Below are 16470 nucleotides of genomic sequence, written 5' to 3' on the forward strand. Positions count from 1 at the left end.
ACTGACTAAATACTGCTTCTCCGCTAATGACTGTTTTCTCATTTTTCACAGAGAAAATGCCAAGGAACAAAAGTCGACTTTCTCACCCGACAACCTAACGTAAACGACGACAACGAGAAGAACATGAAGGGAGGCAAAGCTGCCGGCAGCGCAAGGGGGAGGAGTGCTTCCCCTTCCAAATCCGCCAAAAGTTCGAAGGGGGGAAACGCACCGAAAAGCGCCAAGAAATCTGCAGGAGGGAAGAAATCAGGAAAGAAGAAAAAGAAGAAGTAAACTTGACTGTGATATGGCTTGGGCCATTTTTTATTCCAACTTCCTGCCAAACAGTCTCTTTCGACCGTGCTTGTCTTTTGTTTTGTTTTCATGTGAAAAAAATTGATTACAAATTTTAAAATAAAAAACACACAACAAAAACGATACAGAAGAAGCTAAACGTGTCTGTGATCTGACGTGAACCATTTTTGTTTCAAATAATTGCCAAACATGTTCTTTCGGCAGTTTTATTTTTTGCTCAGAAAAAAAGTGAAACTTGTGCGCGGAACTGGCATGCGCCATTTTTTTTTCGATTTTAAAATACCTGCCCAACAAACTGTCTCAAGAGAACGTAGTAGTTCTTTCCGTTAAAATTTGAGCTGTGGTTAACTTTGATAGAGTTACAGCACCCCTGATTTCAAACCAATTACGCAACGAGTGTTCTTTATTATTGCGCTTTTTTTTTTTTTAGGCGTTGGCTTTGTTTTTAAAGGCACAGTAAGCCTCCCGTAAACCATCACAGAGCTCCCCGAGCGTCTACATACAGTACAAGCATACTTCCATTTAAACGCTCACCGAACGGGAACATCCTGGCTGCTTTCTGTCGAGCGTGAGAAATTTTCAAAGAATTTATTTTCGTGGACTTGGCCCTTTACAACAATGGCGCCTCGTTTTGGTGCTGGACGGCTGTTATGAATATCCCGGAAATCACGCCCGGACAGTAAGCCTCCCGTAAACCATCACAGATACTGTCAGGCATTTACACACAGTACAAACACGTACCCTTCCATTTGAACGCTCACCAAACGGGAACATCCTAGGTGCCCTACGTAAAGAGCGAGCAATTTTTAAAGAATTAATTTTGCAGATTGTCTCGAACACTTTTTGGACCCATCCTGAACTCAGGTCAAAAATGAGTTACTTCTCTTAAACTGGCGATAGCCGTGGATCGATAATCAGAAAGTTTTTGGACCGTGGTGCGTTTTTGCGCTAGACCTAACTTTTAAAATCTAAATAATAAATTGACAGCGTGTTTTCATCAAGACAAGATCAGTGCAATTCGAAGTTGTGAAAGTTTGAAAAAAGAAAAGCCCGGAAGCAGGGTCACGCAAGGGTCGTAGCAGACGACGGTTTATGCGGCATAATTATCGCCGTTCCTCTCAACAGTCAAAAGCCATCGATAGAGTTCTTGTGAACCACAGCCGTTTGTTTCGTGCATAAAAACGTGCTATTGTAGATAAGCTGACATCGAGTCGCATTCAAATGACTAACTGACGACTACATTGTGAAAAAGGGAAACTGAATCACACGGGTTCACGATGGCTCAGGGGTAAGATAAACCACGCAAAAATAAATTCTTTGAAAATTGTTCGCTCTTTACGGAGGGCACCTAGGATGTTCTCAATCGGTGAGTGTTTAAATGAAAGGGTGTTTGTACTGTGTGTAAAAGCCTGACCGTATCTGTGATGGTTTACGGGAGGCTTACTGTGCCTTTAAGATAAATGTACTGTGTGTACTGTCTATTGTTAGTTTAGTTATACGTACGCTGAACGCCTTATTCGTTGGTTAAGTTGTGATGCAACGGCTGTGGCCTGTGTATGGTAGTATAGAAAATGTGTTTTCATGTACAGAGGAACCCCCCCCCCCCCCCTCTTTGAGCCTCCACAAATCTGAGAAATTCAGGTCTTAAAAAGGAGGGGGTCTTAATTAAAATGGGGGTATATATATCAATCAATCAATATGAGGCTTATATCGCGCGTATTCCGTGGGTACAGTTCTAAACGCAGGTTTTTTTAAAAAAAAAAAGCATATTGTTCACATATTCAAGGCGCAGGGATTTATTTATGCCGTGTGAGATGGAATTTTTTACACAATACATCACGCATTCACATCGACCAGCAGATCGCAGCCATTTCGGCGCATATCCTACTTTTCACGGCCTATTATTCCAAGTCACACGGGTATTTTGGTGGAATTTTTGTTTATCTATGCCTAGTACAATTTTGCCAGGAAAGACCCTTTTGTCAATCGTGGGATCTTTAACGTGCACACCCCAATGTAGTGTACACGAAGGGACCTCGGTTTTTCGTTTCATCCGAAAGACTAGCACTTGAACCCACCACCTAGGTTAGGAAAGGGGGGAGAAAATTGCTAACGCCCTGACCCAGGGTTGAACTCGCAACATCTCGCTTCCGAGCGCAAGTGCGTTACCACTCGGCCACCCAGTGCGTTACCACTCGGGGAGTCTTAAAAGGGGGGTTCCACTGTATTCACTTTCCAATGAAATCAGTCCCGAACCTTGTTTGAGGTAAGGCTGGGTGTTTTGAGTGGAACTCAATGATCTCATTTGCAGCCTGTTTCAAAGATGAAGTAGACTTTTTCTTTCTTTGCCTTTTGTTTCATTAACCATACCTATAATTACCACCTATACCTAATACTTGTTTTCTTCTGGTTTTTTTTCTTCTATTTGGTGCGTGTGTTCGTGTGTGTGTGTGTGTTGTTTAGTTGTTGCTGTTGTAGACTTGTTATATTATGTGCACATGTTTGCAAGATAATATTTTACGCAGACAGAACAATCTTTTAAACAGAAACAAGAGGCGAAGCCTTCAAGGCTCCCGTAAGAAATCAACAAACAGTAACATAACACAAACTCACTCACTCCGTAACACACACACACACACACACACACACACACACACACACACACACACACACACACACACACACACACACGCACACACAGACACAGTTAAAACTAACGCATCATATCAACTCCATGTATAATTTTCAAAAGAAGACAAACAGATAAAATGACTAGGGTAATAGGCTAGGTACCTGCCATGTGGGCACTTTTTCCACTGCTGTCCTCAGTCCTATACTTTTCATCAAGACTTGTCACCATCAAAGAAACTACAATGGGAAGAAGGATAACTTCCTCATTGGGCATGCTTAGAAATGAGAATGGCTAAATACGAGTTATTCCCCTTTGCTGCATGCTGATCAGGCTGTCTCCTGCTTTGTTATGACTAGTACAGTCGATCTTTCTCATGTTGTGACTTGCTTTATTTTCACATTTTCGGTATTTAAAACAGCAAACACACACACACACACACACACACACACACACACACATACACTGAAGAAGTTTCCATTCTGATTCGGTTATTTTATTTGGTGCTATATGTTTGCTTCACATTGTTTCTTCTTTTACATTGCTTGAGGTATCCCAATTCGCTAAACACATCCATAATGCATGCATGGCTCATTCGAAAGAGGGCAACTGAACAACTGATGCCCAATAGCAATAAATACTGAACAACTGAACAATAAATAGCAATAAATGATGACAGCGCCAAGTTTTTAAGTACAAAGTGAAATCCTGTGACTGGACAAAGGCACAATTACAAAATACAAATAAAAAAATCGAGGCTCATTTTAAATTAAGTTCTCAGCTCATGGGGAAGCATAAGGTGACCCTAGAAACCGAAATTAGGAGACCTCCCGCCCCCAGGGCAGACTACACAAAAAAAAAGGGGGGGGGGCTAATTTGTGAAAAAGTATAAAAGGAATCGAAAACTGTATACATGTATTTAGTTAATACCCCAAAAATTGTATAGTATACACAATGTCAGACCCTAAAGAAAGTTTGTTAGTCATTGCTTAGGCAAAACAAAGCAAAATAGCCTGTTTACGGTATCCCGACCAACCCTATTTTTCTAGACCAACCCTAGACTTTTTTTTGTGGGCATTTGGAGAAAAAGAAAAAGAAAAAAAAATCAATTTTGTTCCTGTTTTTTTGCAAAATAATTTAAAAAGATGGTTATAAAAAAAAATTAAGAAAAGCCGATTTACCGACCCTCTTTTTGTGTGCCTATGTTACTGTAAACAGACTAAAAGGTACATCAGAAACAACACACCAGGGAGGGTCCAAAATTTTATCAAAATATAGATGGTAGGGAATTCAAAATAAAAAAGACAATAGACAAAACATGTACTTCGGCTCATAGAGCCTTCTTTAATTTTTGACTCATTAAGTCCATGCTCCGAGAGTCCTTTTTTTAATTTTGAATTGCCTACCATCAATTTTTTTTTATACAATTTTGGACCCTCTTTGTACGGAGAGAGTTGGCAATTGTTAATCACATTCTCTCATCTCATTGACTCTCCTTCAGCTCCTTGGTAACATGCGTTCCCGTCTCTGCCAGGATTGGACACAGCAGCAGATAACCGGTAAATATGTAACAGGCATAAATGGCAAAATAGCTCGCCTCGCCTGATAATATATGAGACAACTGTTCTACTACAAAGTCTTTCTTGGGAGGCTTGGCTAATTTACTCGCTCGTTTTACACGGGGTTCCATCGTTTTCTTTTCTAATCGGAAAACCTTGCTCCTCAGTTTGTTGACCTTCTGCCGAAGTTCCGCTTCACGAGGGGATGGGGAGGATGACGACTTTGATGCTTTACATCCTATGTCCTCCAGGATCGCCTGAATGTCATCTAAAAAAGAAAACACACATAAAATAACATAACCATAACAAGTTACAACCTGGAAGAAATTAAAACATGTGTAATTAAATCACAAAATGAAAATAAACAATAGCGTAGGAAGGCAGGCCAGAAATGAAGTGTGTTAGCAACTATGGATACGATGTGGAACAATGATGGAATTGACCTTGTTTGGTACTGAATGGGTGAGGCCATTAGAACTGTACCCACGGAATACGCCCTATATAAGCTTCATATTGATTGATTGATTGATTGATTGATTAGGACAACAGTACCAGGTAAACTCCTCACACACCATGCCTCTTTCTTTCTTTCTTTATTTGGTGTTTAACGTCGTTTTCAACCACGAAGCTTATATCGCTACGGGGAAAGGGGGGGGGGGGGGGAGATGGGAATAGAGCCACTTAATTGTTTCTTGTTACACCATGCCTCTAACAGGATATGTTTCCCATCTTTACGTGTTGGAACTACAGGTACAATTTCATCCATCCATGCATCCGCCCTATACAGCTTCTTCTTCTTCTTCTGCGCTCGTGGGCTGAAACTCCCACGTGCACTCATTTTTTTTGCACAAGTGGAATTTTACGTGTATGATCGTATTTAGGCAGCCATACGCCGCTTTCGGAGGAAGCGTGCGGGGTATTTTTGTGTTTCTAAAACCCACCGAACTCTGACATGGATTACAGGATCTTTTTCGTGCGTACTTGGTCTTGTGCTTGCGTGTACACATGAAGGGGGATAAGTCACTAGCAGGTCTGCACATAAGTTGACCTGGGAGATCGGAAACATCTCCACACTTAACCCACCAGGCGGCCGCGACCGGGATTCGAACCCTCGACCTTCCGAGTTAATAGACCGACGTCTTACCACCCCGCCCGTCACCCTATACAGCAATTATCAACTATGTAATGGATGGGTTTAAACATTTTTTGATGTCAGGGTGTTCTTCATGGTTAAAAATCTCTTACCTGGTTGAACAATTTGTGCATCAGGCGACAGGTCGGTGCTGGCTTCATTTGTAGCTACCCTTTGCGATGGTGGCTTCCTCCCACTAGCAACCTGCAAATGCACAGCTCTTTAACTGACAAACTCACAACCAACACCCAGTCACAATGAAACAATTCTCCCAATTTCATGGCATTGGTCTTAGGCCACACAAAAAAGTGTATGTTTCTCGTAAGGCAAAACAAAAAATAATCTGTTTACAGTATCCGGACCGACCCTATTTTTTTCCCACCGGCCCTAGACTTTTTTGGGGCATTAAAAAATGAAATTAAAATATTCAGATGGCTAAAATACAAAAATAAAAAGCCGACCTACCGACGCTATTTTTGGGGGGCCTATGTTACCTTAAACAGACTTTTTTTGTGGCCTAACATGACTAAAGGTGGAGATTTTTTTTCTAAACTTTTTTTTTTAAACCATCTTTTTAACTTATTTTGTTGAAAAGCAGGAAAACAATTGATTTTCGAATACCCCTTTTATTTTTGAAAATGCAAAATAAAAGTCTAGGGTCGTCAGGAAAACATAGGTAGGGTCAGGTGACCAGAAACATACAACTTTTTTGTTGTTGACGCCGACCCTATACTTTTTTTGCCATTTGGGGCTGTTTTTTGGCAAAATAAGTTCATCATATCATCATAATCAAGACGTCGATCCAAAATAAGTAACTTTTTTTTGTTGGCCTTATCATTTTTTTGCGCTAAATGCAAACAGGCATTATTTGATGGGAACAATGCTGTTTTTTTTCAATTCTTACATCAGCCTCAAACTTGTCATTACTCAGCCTGCATTTAATAGTGTGCTTCATTGGTTTGCAAAAACCTAAAACCAATAAATAAATAACCTTCGGTGGTGGATTGGGCACTGCAAACAATGTCGGGACAGCATTCCACACAAGTGATCCTCTCTGCAGGATTGTTTTACTGGTTGGCCTCAAAGTGATCAGTACAAAGCTTGAGACCTTGAACATCAGCTGGCTGCAGCTTTTCAAAGTCCTCTCGCCTTGTGAATTGCATCCATATTCTGCACCTAGTTTGACAATAAAAACAACAATGTTATTGTTAAACTAAGCAAAAAGGAAAGACAAAAAAAGCTAAATCAGATCTTCAGTCTAAATCTAACGCTCTGCCTGAACGCAAAACGGATGAGTGATGTACCTTTGTACTGTAGTTTTCCCGTAAGCAAGGTTTGATAAAGGTTTCGGCAAATATGCCCACGGGTAGTTTGTCATCAAGTGTAAACTGTTGTTTTGTACTGACTACTGACTCACACTCACAGTCGTAAGTACAGTGTACACATGCACACACAGGTACACACGCAGACACACGCGTACATAGTACAGCTAGTACAGAAATCTCAGGATGAACCGATCCATGCTATGTTTGTAATATTTCATTTGCATATTAGTTCTATAAATACTGTAGTATCATGATTCATAGCAGACAAAAATGCTCAGAGACAGTTGGCTTATCTGAGTGAGTTGACTCGAGCCATTGCATTCTCATTCTGAAGAAGGTAAACCTGATGAAATAATCACTGCACAACCCACCTTTTTTCTTCTTTAGGGAACTTGTGGAAAGTTTTCCCGAAGCAGCTCTGTTTGTAACGGGCGTTCTTGCAACAAAAAGCCGAGCACAATTTACCACCACCTCGCACGCGATCGGTACCTACGCGATCCGCCATTTTGTTTTCGCCGTCAGCATGTAACTAGGGACGATAACCCACAAACACTTTTTCGCATTTTCTTCGCAAGTTCCACGTCTTCCTTATGTACAGTGTTTGTCACCATGCCGAGTAGATCTAAATTCGGAAGTCTTCATGTGGCTGAGGCATATATCATAGCGTCGATCTTGTTGTAGGTTAACCTCCTTTCTGAAACAAATGGCAAAATGCGATTAGTTATGATGACAGTGTTTTGAAACAGAATAGTCAGGTTATACAAGCCACTTTACCTATGCAGCATGGTGACCCTACAATATGCGAAACATGTCGACTGCAGCAGCCTGGTTCTTAAAATAATTCTGACGGTCAACACAGCCAGAAATGCCAACAAAGACAAGAAAGCTGTTGCAAGGTAAGCTTACCAAACGTTACATAGCGAATCATATGATAGTGCGTAAACAGCAAACAGTAGATCTACAATCAAAGAGAGGATCGAGTCTGGAATGAAACGCGATACAGATCTAGCATTCAAAAACTGTCTTTCACGTTCAAGGAAGTTGTTGCAAAGTACTTAAGACTTACTAAATTGTACAGACAAAACCATGACAGTGCATGTTTTGAATCTGAGGAAAAAATCGTGATCATTTTGACTTTGAGAACAGATTCATTCTGTTTCCTTATATCTGCATGTTCAAGTAAATGGTGGACAGTTTTTTTCGGGCAGAGTAAACTTAACTTGAGACTCTACTGCAAGTCTTGAAATTCACATAAATCGAACCACGAGCAAAGACATCCAAACATTACAGGCACTTTAGATCAACTCATTTCACTAGAGGTGACTGCCTAGCACTGTGTTTGACATCCGTGTCTGCTGAAATAAAAAGAAATTAAAACAAAACGGATTAACAGTAGGTGACACGTTATGAGAGTGGGAGACACTAGATCTGTCTCTGAACTTACCGGGATACGGCTGCAAGATCGACACTGACTGCCGCGCTTTCGACAGCTCTTCCTCGCGTGGACATTGGAAACACGCTGTGCAGATCAAATTGTAGGAAATCTCCCTTTGGTATCTTCTTTATTTACTTTTCTGGAGCTTAGAAACCGAACAACATGAAATCGTCTTCCCCGGCGAATCGGCGAGGTGAGAACTGGACCACAATCCTTCGCGCGACCCCTGACCTGATCTTGACACCTGACCTGCCGTCTGCATGCCAAACACGACACAAACCAGTCAACTGCTTGTACCCCTTCAAAACCCCCCACCACCCGTTTTCTTTGGATACACGCTTTAACTACACACATGCCGACACAATGTTGATCATTGCTTCAATAATTTGAAGATGGTGCTTGAAAATTAACCACGTGAAATGAGTATTTCGGTGTTTAGCCAAAAATGTTAAAGTTTCTACCACAGACATACACACATACATACATACGCACGCACGCACGCACAGACAGACAGAGTTTACCATCGCATAGGCTACACTTACGTGAGCCAAAAAGGTTGTAACACCCCCCCCCCCTTCCCCTTCCTCCTTTTGGCAAGCAAACATTAAAACGAGAACAAAAAGTCAAAAGTAAAAGTAAAACAAAAACAACAAAAAGAAGGAAAGAAAGAGCTGCGTGTATATATGTACAGAAGATTGTGTTGCAAAATGTATTATGTAGATGTGAAAGTTTAAGCGTACTGTGATATTTGTACTGGTATATAGAGAATACTACATGGCTTGCTGTGTCGTACCAGATTTACACGAGTTTGTTTTTTTTAAATATTGAACTGCAAGCGAAAGCGAGCTGTTCACTATTTGAAAAAGCAACGAGTGTAAATCTGGTACGACACAGCAAGCCATGTAGTATTCTGTTTATCCTACATACTGTACTTTTTACGTGTATTTTACTGAAAATGTCTTGCAGTCGAGGCAGCTAAATTGAAGACGCTTGTTTTGGAACCTCGATCTCATCTAAAGCCTCGTGCAATCTATTACGTCAAAGCAAAGAAACGTCACTCTGAAAGTGTGGCGTGACGTGTTAGTTCTAAAGATTCATCGAGGGTAATTAGCGAGCGCAATTTTTGTTTCTATAATGACGTTTGTCTCGGTGACTTTGGCATCATAAGCAGTGGAAAAACAGGTCCCTGCCAGACTTGCTTGACATGACCTCATTTACATGATATAGGCTACACACGTGTGATTTGAACGATTATTATCTCACGGGTGTCCCTCTCACGTATGTACCACACACACACACACACACACACACACACACACACACACACACACACACACACACACACACACACACACACACACACACACAGAGCAATAACAACAACATGCTATTTTCGTTGTGATTTACTCTACTGTGCAAAGCGTGAGCAAATTTTTATGCTCACGTATTTTACTTTGATTCTGTTATTTCTGCAAACAATTATTTCTTCTTTTGTGTACTTCAGCTCCTATTCATGTGAGTTTGTAGTCACCTGCTTTTTTATTTTTTATCGATAATGTTATGATGAATTCATGAATATAACACAGTGTGTGTGTGAAGTTTCTGAAAGGAAACAAAAGAGCAGTGTCCTAGCCAAAATAGTATTTCTTTTGTCTATGTATGAATAAAACAAAAAAATAAGTACTGATGTTTTTGACGGAATTCCTATTTCTTCAACTCCTCGTCTATCTCGTAACACACACACACACACACACACACACACACACACACACACACACACACACACACACACACACTGTTAAACATACACACACACTGTCAAACACACACACACACACACACATCACATGGAAACAATTGTTTTAATTACTTTTAAGTGACTGACATCATTTTCCCAATCTAAAACTTTTGTTTTAAACAAACCTTTTCTTCGTGTCACTTTTGATTTCAAGATTTTAACGCTAAGATTGACCGATGTATTTTAAATTACGCGAAAAAACTGAAAAAAAGATGCAAGAAAAAACTCAATTATTCCGCGGGGCCTGACTGACTGACTGTGGGGGTTTAGCGTCCTCTGGGGTAGCTGGGATTGGGACCTATTTGGGACATGATTGTTTATACGCGGGGCCAACAAAACACACAGTTTTGTCATTATCCGCTAAGGATTCTCCTCCTCCTCCTCCTCACAACCGTATGGAATACGTAGACCCGTGAACTCCCTGAAGAGTCTGCATGTCAGTTTTGTACGAAATCGAGGGTTTGTTGTACCGCATTTTCTCGGCCAAGTCTCGACCAATAGCCAGCATCTTATTTTTATCCGAAGCAGGCCCGCAGTAAAAAATCAACACGTTGCTATTGGACCTTTTGTTCTCTGTCGGCATGTCGGTGCTCACTTTCATGCTCCTGATGTTGGGTCAGTAGTTGCCCGGATGCGTAGAGGCTTTTGGCACGTGACCAGGCGTCATCGATGTCGCTGACGTGATAAAACATCATCCATTTTCCCGATTCTTCAGCGGGGTAGACGTTTTGTTCCACATTCTCCTCCCTGCTTTCATAGATCCACGGTAGCTTCGTGAATGTGCTTGGAGTTGCTTCCCCTTGAGCTTCTGCCATTTTGTTTTGCAGCGATGTCAGTTGTGTCGACACGAGAAAGTAGCGTCCAAGTTCTGAAATGTAAATGAAAACCGTCACATATTCGTGAACATTACAGCGTTTGTGCGTGTTTTTGTGTGTCAGTGAATGCATCTTTGTGCGCTGGCTGGCTTTGTTTTTGGCCTCATGCAAACTCACAAACTGGTGTGCAATTTACCTTGTTGATGTACAAAGAGTGACAAATGATGAAAACAATTAAACTTCAAGTGTAGAGGCGCCGTCTTTTCCTTGCAGGCTGAAAAGAGACTCCTTCCACTTACACACATCCCAAAATGAATAACGTGTCTGCTTCTCGTGCAGAGGAGCGGGTGGGGTGTGGGATGGGGATGGGGGTCGGTGGGGGGGGGGGGGGGGGTCGGGGATGTTTAATCAAATTCGTACCTTGCACTTATGTCAACTTGCAAAATGTATTGAATCGTAGCAATACAAATCCAATAAATACCAATAATACAAAATGCCAATAATACAAAATACCAATCATACAAAACACCAATCATACAAAATACCAATCATACAAAATACCAATCATACAAAATACCAATAATGCAAAATGCCATTAATACAAAATACCAATCATACAAAACACCAATCATACAAAATACCAATCATACAAAATACCAATCATACAAAATACCAATCATACAAAATACCAATCATACAAAATACCAATCATACAAAATACCAATAATGCAAAATGCCAATAATACAAAATACCAATCATACAAAATACCAATAATGCAAAATGCCATTAATACAAAATACCAATCATACAAAATACCAATAATGCAAAATGCCATTAATACAAAATACCAATCATACAAAATACCAATCATACAAAATACCAATAATACAAAATACCAATCATACAAAATACCAATCATACAAAATACCAATAATACAAAATACCAATAAATAAATATTTGATTTGAAATCCCCATTCAGCACAGAAAGCAGTCAATCCGGGATTGTTTGTGAGGTTTCTATCCAAGTAGAATAAGGCTTTTATCCCATGTAAAATGAATGAGAAGCGTGGGAAAAGCTGTGACGATCATACAACGTTGGTTTAGGAAGACACGCGGGTGCACTGTACCTTATTTCCCGGAATGCTCGTTTCGTCTTAACATCAGTTTAAAGGCACACTCGTTCTCGTGAAAAGAGTCTGGCTCACCATCTGGCCTGGTTTTCACACAGGATAGAACCACGCCTCCACTTGGTCACATACCACAAATCGACACCCTTCGTGTACAGTACATTGGGGTGTGCACGTGAAAGATCCCACGATTGACAAAAGGGTCTTTCCTGGCAAAATTGTATTGGCATAGATAAAAAATGTCCACCACAATACCCGTGTGACTTGGAATAATAGGCCGTGAAAAGTAGGATATGCGCCGAAATGGCTGCGATCTGCTGGTCGATGTGAATGCGTGATGTATTGTGTAAAAAAAATCCATCTCACACGGCATAAATAGATCCCTGCGCCTTGAGTCCGAGTCTGGAGATACGCGCGCGATATAAGACTTCATATAACATAACATAACCCTTGATTAACTCATAGCATAGACCAAATAGCCTGGACCGCCAACTCGTCACGTGACCCTTCGAGGTTACGACGCTCGACTTTCAGGGGCGCTTAGCGTCCGGTTTGAAAGGCCAGCGATTCGAAGACAGTGAAAAGAAAGCACGCTCCAGTTATTTGTGACAATGAGAGGTGACAATGAACTGGATTTTCCAAAACTCCAAACTAAACTTAACAAAACTCATCGAAAAACATGTTCCATATGCACTTTAGCTGAGTTTATTTTAGCATTTTCAGAACTTACCTCGGCAACTTCGTCCATGTTTACAATCGACACCGGATATGACATCCCCCTGATTTCTGAAAGGCCATGTAAGCGTAGGTTCCTAAATGCGAGAAACCGCTACCTCGTAATAGAGAGAAAGAGCGGAGAGAGAGCTAGTTGGCGGTCCAAGATAAATGGTCTATGCTCATAGGTATTCGTCTTCTTCTTCTGCGTTCATGGGCTGATATTCCCACGTGCACTCATGTTTTTTGCACGATTGGAGTTTTACGTGTTGGACCCTTTTTTACCCCGCCATTTAGGAAGCCATACGCCGCTTTCGGGGGAAGCATGCTTGGTATGTACGAGTTTCTATAACCCGCCGAACTCTGACATGGATTATAAGACACGAGAAGATTACTCCCACGAGATTTTTACTCCGGAGTAAACATTTCGTACGAAAAAATTACTCCCTTTACAAAAAAAGCACTCCCCCATTGCACGAGAAAATTACTCCCCAAGACAGGTGAGTTCCGAGTAAACATTTCGTACAAAAATGTTACTCCCCTGACGAATAAATGTGACCCTCCACCACGGAATGAGTCGCATGTCACCTTTGCATGATTTTCATATTTGTACATTTTTTTTTATAGAGTTTTTTATGCTCTATCCAGTGGTGAAAACCGTTTTAGAAAAGAGCGAAAACTGTTTGAGTTATAAGCCTGTGACTAAGGTGACCCTCACACTGTTACCAGACACTCCCCGGACTTATATTAAGCCTAGCGCAGAACCGCGCGAGGTGACATGCGACTCATTTCGTGGTGCAGTGTCACAAATGACGAATAAATTACTTCACCCCAACACGAGCAATTTAACTTCCCATGCCAGGTGTACGAAATGTTTACTCCCTTGTCCCCTGTTAGTCTTGGTGGTGGAAGGGGTAGAAGGAGGGTAGCGCGACATTCGTGTGCGCGAGATCACTTATTGGCATTATCCCTTCCGCCCGCATCCCATTTTTGCGTACGAGATTTTTACTGGATGTAAAAAAAATGGGGAGTACAAAATTCGTGGAGGGAGTAATTTTTGTGTGCCTTGGGGAGTTCTTTTCTCGTACGAAAAGTGTACTCGGAGTAAGAATTTCGAACGAAATATTTACTCCGGAGTAAATTTTTCGTGGAGTAAAAATGTCGTGTTACACCGGCGTCTTATTCACTCGGCCACAGCGCCCGTCATTCAAAGGTATGATACATGCATAGGTATGAAAACAACAACAAGCCTACGGCTTATTGTGGAGTCTTCAAATCCGAATTACAATTAAGTATGCCTACCTTATTGTCATGCACTTTGTCGAGAAGCACCGATGATCAAGCGTCAGTCCTCCGCTTTCCCGCTTAAAGGTAGACTGAATTTGCTACCCCTTACTTTCTGGCACTTAGACAAACGTTTCAAATAACGAGGGATTTCACTGGTTGACGAGGCGGCCTGCAACCAAAGAACGTACAGGAAACATTTCAGCTGCCGCGATTCTGAGAAACCGAAACCAGTTTCAATGGAAATTCGCCTTATGACGTAAGAACTACATGTGTGGTTGGGAAATTGGTAAGATAAGGGGGGGGGGGGGGGGGGGGGGGACTACATTGGGCCTTTTCCTGTTTTCGGCCAGCCGTTCTGCATGCTCTTCAGTCTGAGGAAAGCCTATTCTTGTTTTTAATTTTAATGTGAGATACATGAACAAAAATGTTAGCCGTCCCTAGAAATGAACACAAGCACGAGTTGTCTCAGTTAGCCTACATTGATTGTATTCCATCTCAAACACCGAGATATAGTGCCCTAGCAAGTGCGCTTCCCAATAAGTGGACAGTGACATTCTGAGAGAGGGAGAGAGACAGAGACTGAGAGAGAGAGAGGAGGATTTCACCCACCTTCAGGCGACTGCACAACTCATGCAACATAACACGTCAGTTGAAACGAAAGTTGAACGGCGTTAATTCCTACCTGATCAGTTCGGGTCGAGCTAAAAATAAACATGTCACCTTTATCGTACCTTTCCGCAGACGACACCGAATTACACACATTACACACTACATGTCGTACCACAGGTGCTCGTATTATAATGCCTAGCTCGGTCTCTGCTCTTCACTACTGTATAGTCCTGCTTACAATGAGCGAGTTTTAGCGTCAACTAAGGTGACTCGAGTCGAACCGGAGGTCGCAAAAACTCGGTCCGGTACGACTGGAGTGACGTCACCGGTTAACCAACTTTCAACCTTGCTTTCTGCGTAGGGTCTCTCCAGTTCCAAGATGGCTGCCAAGGCGAGGTGAGAAACTTCTGCAAATATTTTTTGACAAAGTTACGGATTGTGAGAAGACATTTGTTGCAAATCACTTAGCCTTTCAAAAATTAAGGATACTGGGTTGGATACTGTCTTGGTTTTAATGCATTTTATTTTAGCAGTGACGTTTATTTTGGGAAGAAATGAGGTCAACAGGAGTTTGGGTGCGATTTCGGCTCAAATGTACTTTAGCACCCTGAACTTTTACCCGGCTGTTTTGCGCTCGATTTTTCACGCTCACTTCTTCATTGACGTTCGAATCGATAGTTCGATGTTTTGGCATTACATTCACATCAACAATAAAACAGTACTGCTTGTTCATCATCGTCGTCCATCAACTCTCCACAACAGTAAATCCGTAACGCGCTTGTCGCCATCTTGTTGCAAGGGACGCGACTGGACACAACCCAACAGCGTTTCCGCGAAGAAAAAAACCAGACATGCGCAGTGACCCTACCGTACCTCAACCCTGTTCCTCGCGAAAACTCGCTCATAGAAGCACCTCACAGTTTGTTACAACAAGCTCCTGTGGGTTGCACCATTAACCATCCACAAGTCACATGCATTGTGACCTTTTGGTATCAGCTATAACGAGGCTGTGTCTGGTCAGTTTTGGTTTGATAGATCCGTGTTTATGAACTGCCAAACGAACATAACAGGTATTTATCACAAACACAGAGTTAGATACATGTTCAGATAGCTCAGTGATTGCCAGAGACGCCAAAAACAACATTGGCAAGGGAGACAACAGCTGTAAATTGCTCTTTGACTTACTGCAACCAGGTCGCCTCCCCTGGTATTGGTTGACAGTTTATGACAGTTTTTGATTTCAAGTAATGATTTTTTTTCTCTCTGAATTAAACAAATGATAATGAATGTACACACACACACACACACACACACACACACACACACACACACGCACAAACATATACACACGCACGCACGCTCGCATCAGTGCACGCGCGCACACACACACACACACACACACACACACACACACACACACACACACACACACACACACACGCACGCACGCACGCACGCACACACGCACACACACACACACACACACACACACACATTTCTTGTATCTATAAGGATACTCATAATGCTTGAGGCAAGGATATTCAAAACTGCCGCCACGACGGGACAGTTCAGTTGTTACGATTAGTGATGAACTCATTTTCACTCCACTTAAAATTCAATACTGAAATTATGCAAGCAACACAATGCAATGAGCGTGAGTAGTAACATATTATCAACAAACAAGCAAGGAATTTCCGGAGTAACAAGACATGATCATCAAAATTCTTCATCTGAAAATCACCGA

At 41.6% G+C, this 16470-nt stretch overlaps 1 protein-coding gene and 1 long non-coding RNA gene across 2 annotated transcripts; both read right to left on the reverse strand.

The window, feature by feature from the left end:
- Window positions 1–3403: 3403 nt before the first annotated feature.
- Window positions 3404–8591, reverse strand: LOC138947594 (uncharacterized). Its single transcript, XM_070319099.1, has 4 exons — window positions 8384–8591; window positions 6606–7633; window positions 5728–5818; window positions 3404–4750 (listed from the first exon to the last, which is right to left on the reverse strand). Exons 2-4 carry the CDS (start codon window positions 6729–6731, stop codon window positions 4407–4409), a joined length of 561 nt encoding a protein of 186 aa, XP_070175200.1. The 5' UTR covers window positions 6732–7633; window positions 8384–8591; the 3' UTR covers window positions 3404–4406.
- Window positions 8592–10222: 1631 nt separating this feature from the next.
- LOC138947595 (uncharacterized) lies at window positions 10223–14957 on the reverse strand. Its single transcript, XR_011449725.1, has 3 exons — window positions 14727–14957; window positions 14133–14286; window positions 10223–11040 (listed from the first exon to the last, which is right to left on the reverse strand). It is a non-coding gene; the product is annotated as an uncharacterized lncRNA (long non-coding RNA).
- Window positions 14958–16470: the final 1513 nt, after the last annotated feature.

This window comes from Littorina saxatilis, linkage group LG14, assembly GCF_037325665.1.
Source record: "Littorina saxatilis isolate snail1 linkage group LG14, US_GU_Lsax_2.0, whole genome shotgun sequence".
Taxonomy (NCBI): Eukaryota; Metazoa; Mollusca; class Gastropoda; order Littorinimorpha; family Littorinidae; genus Littorina; species Littorina saxatilis.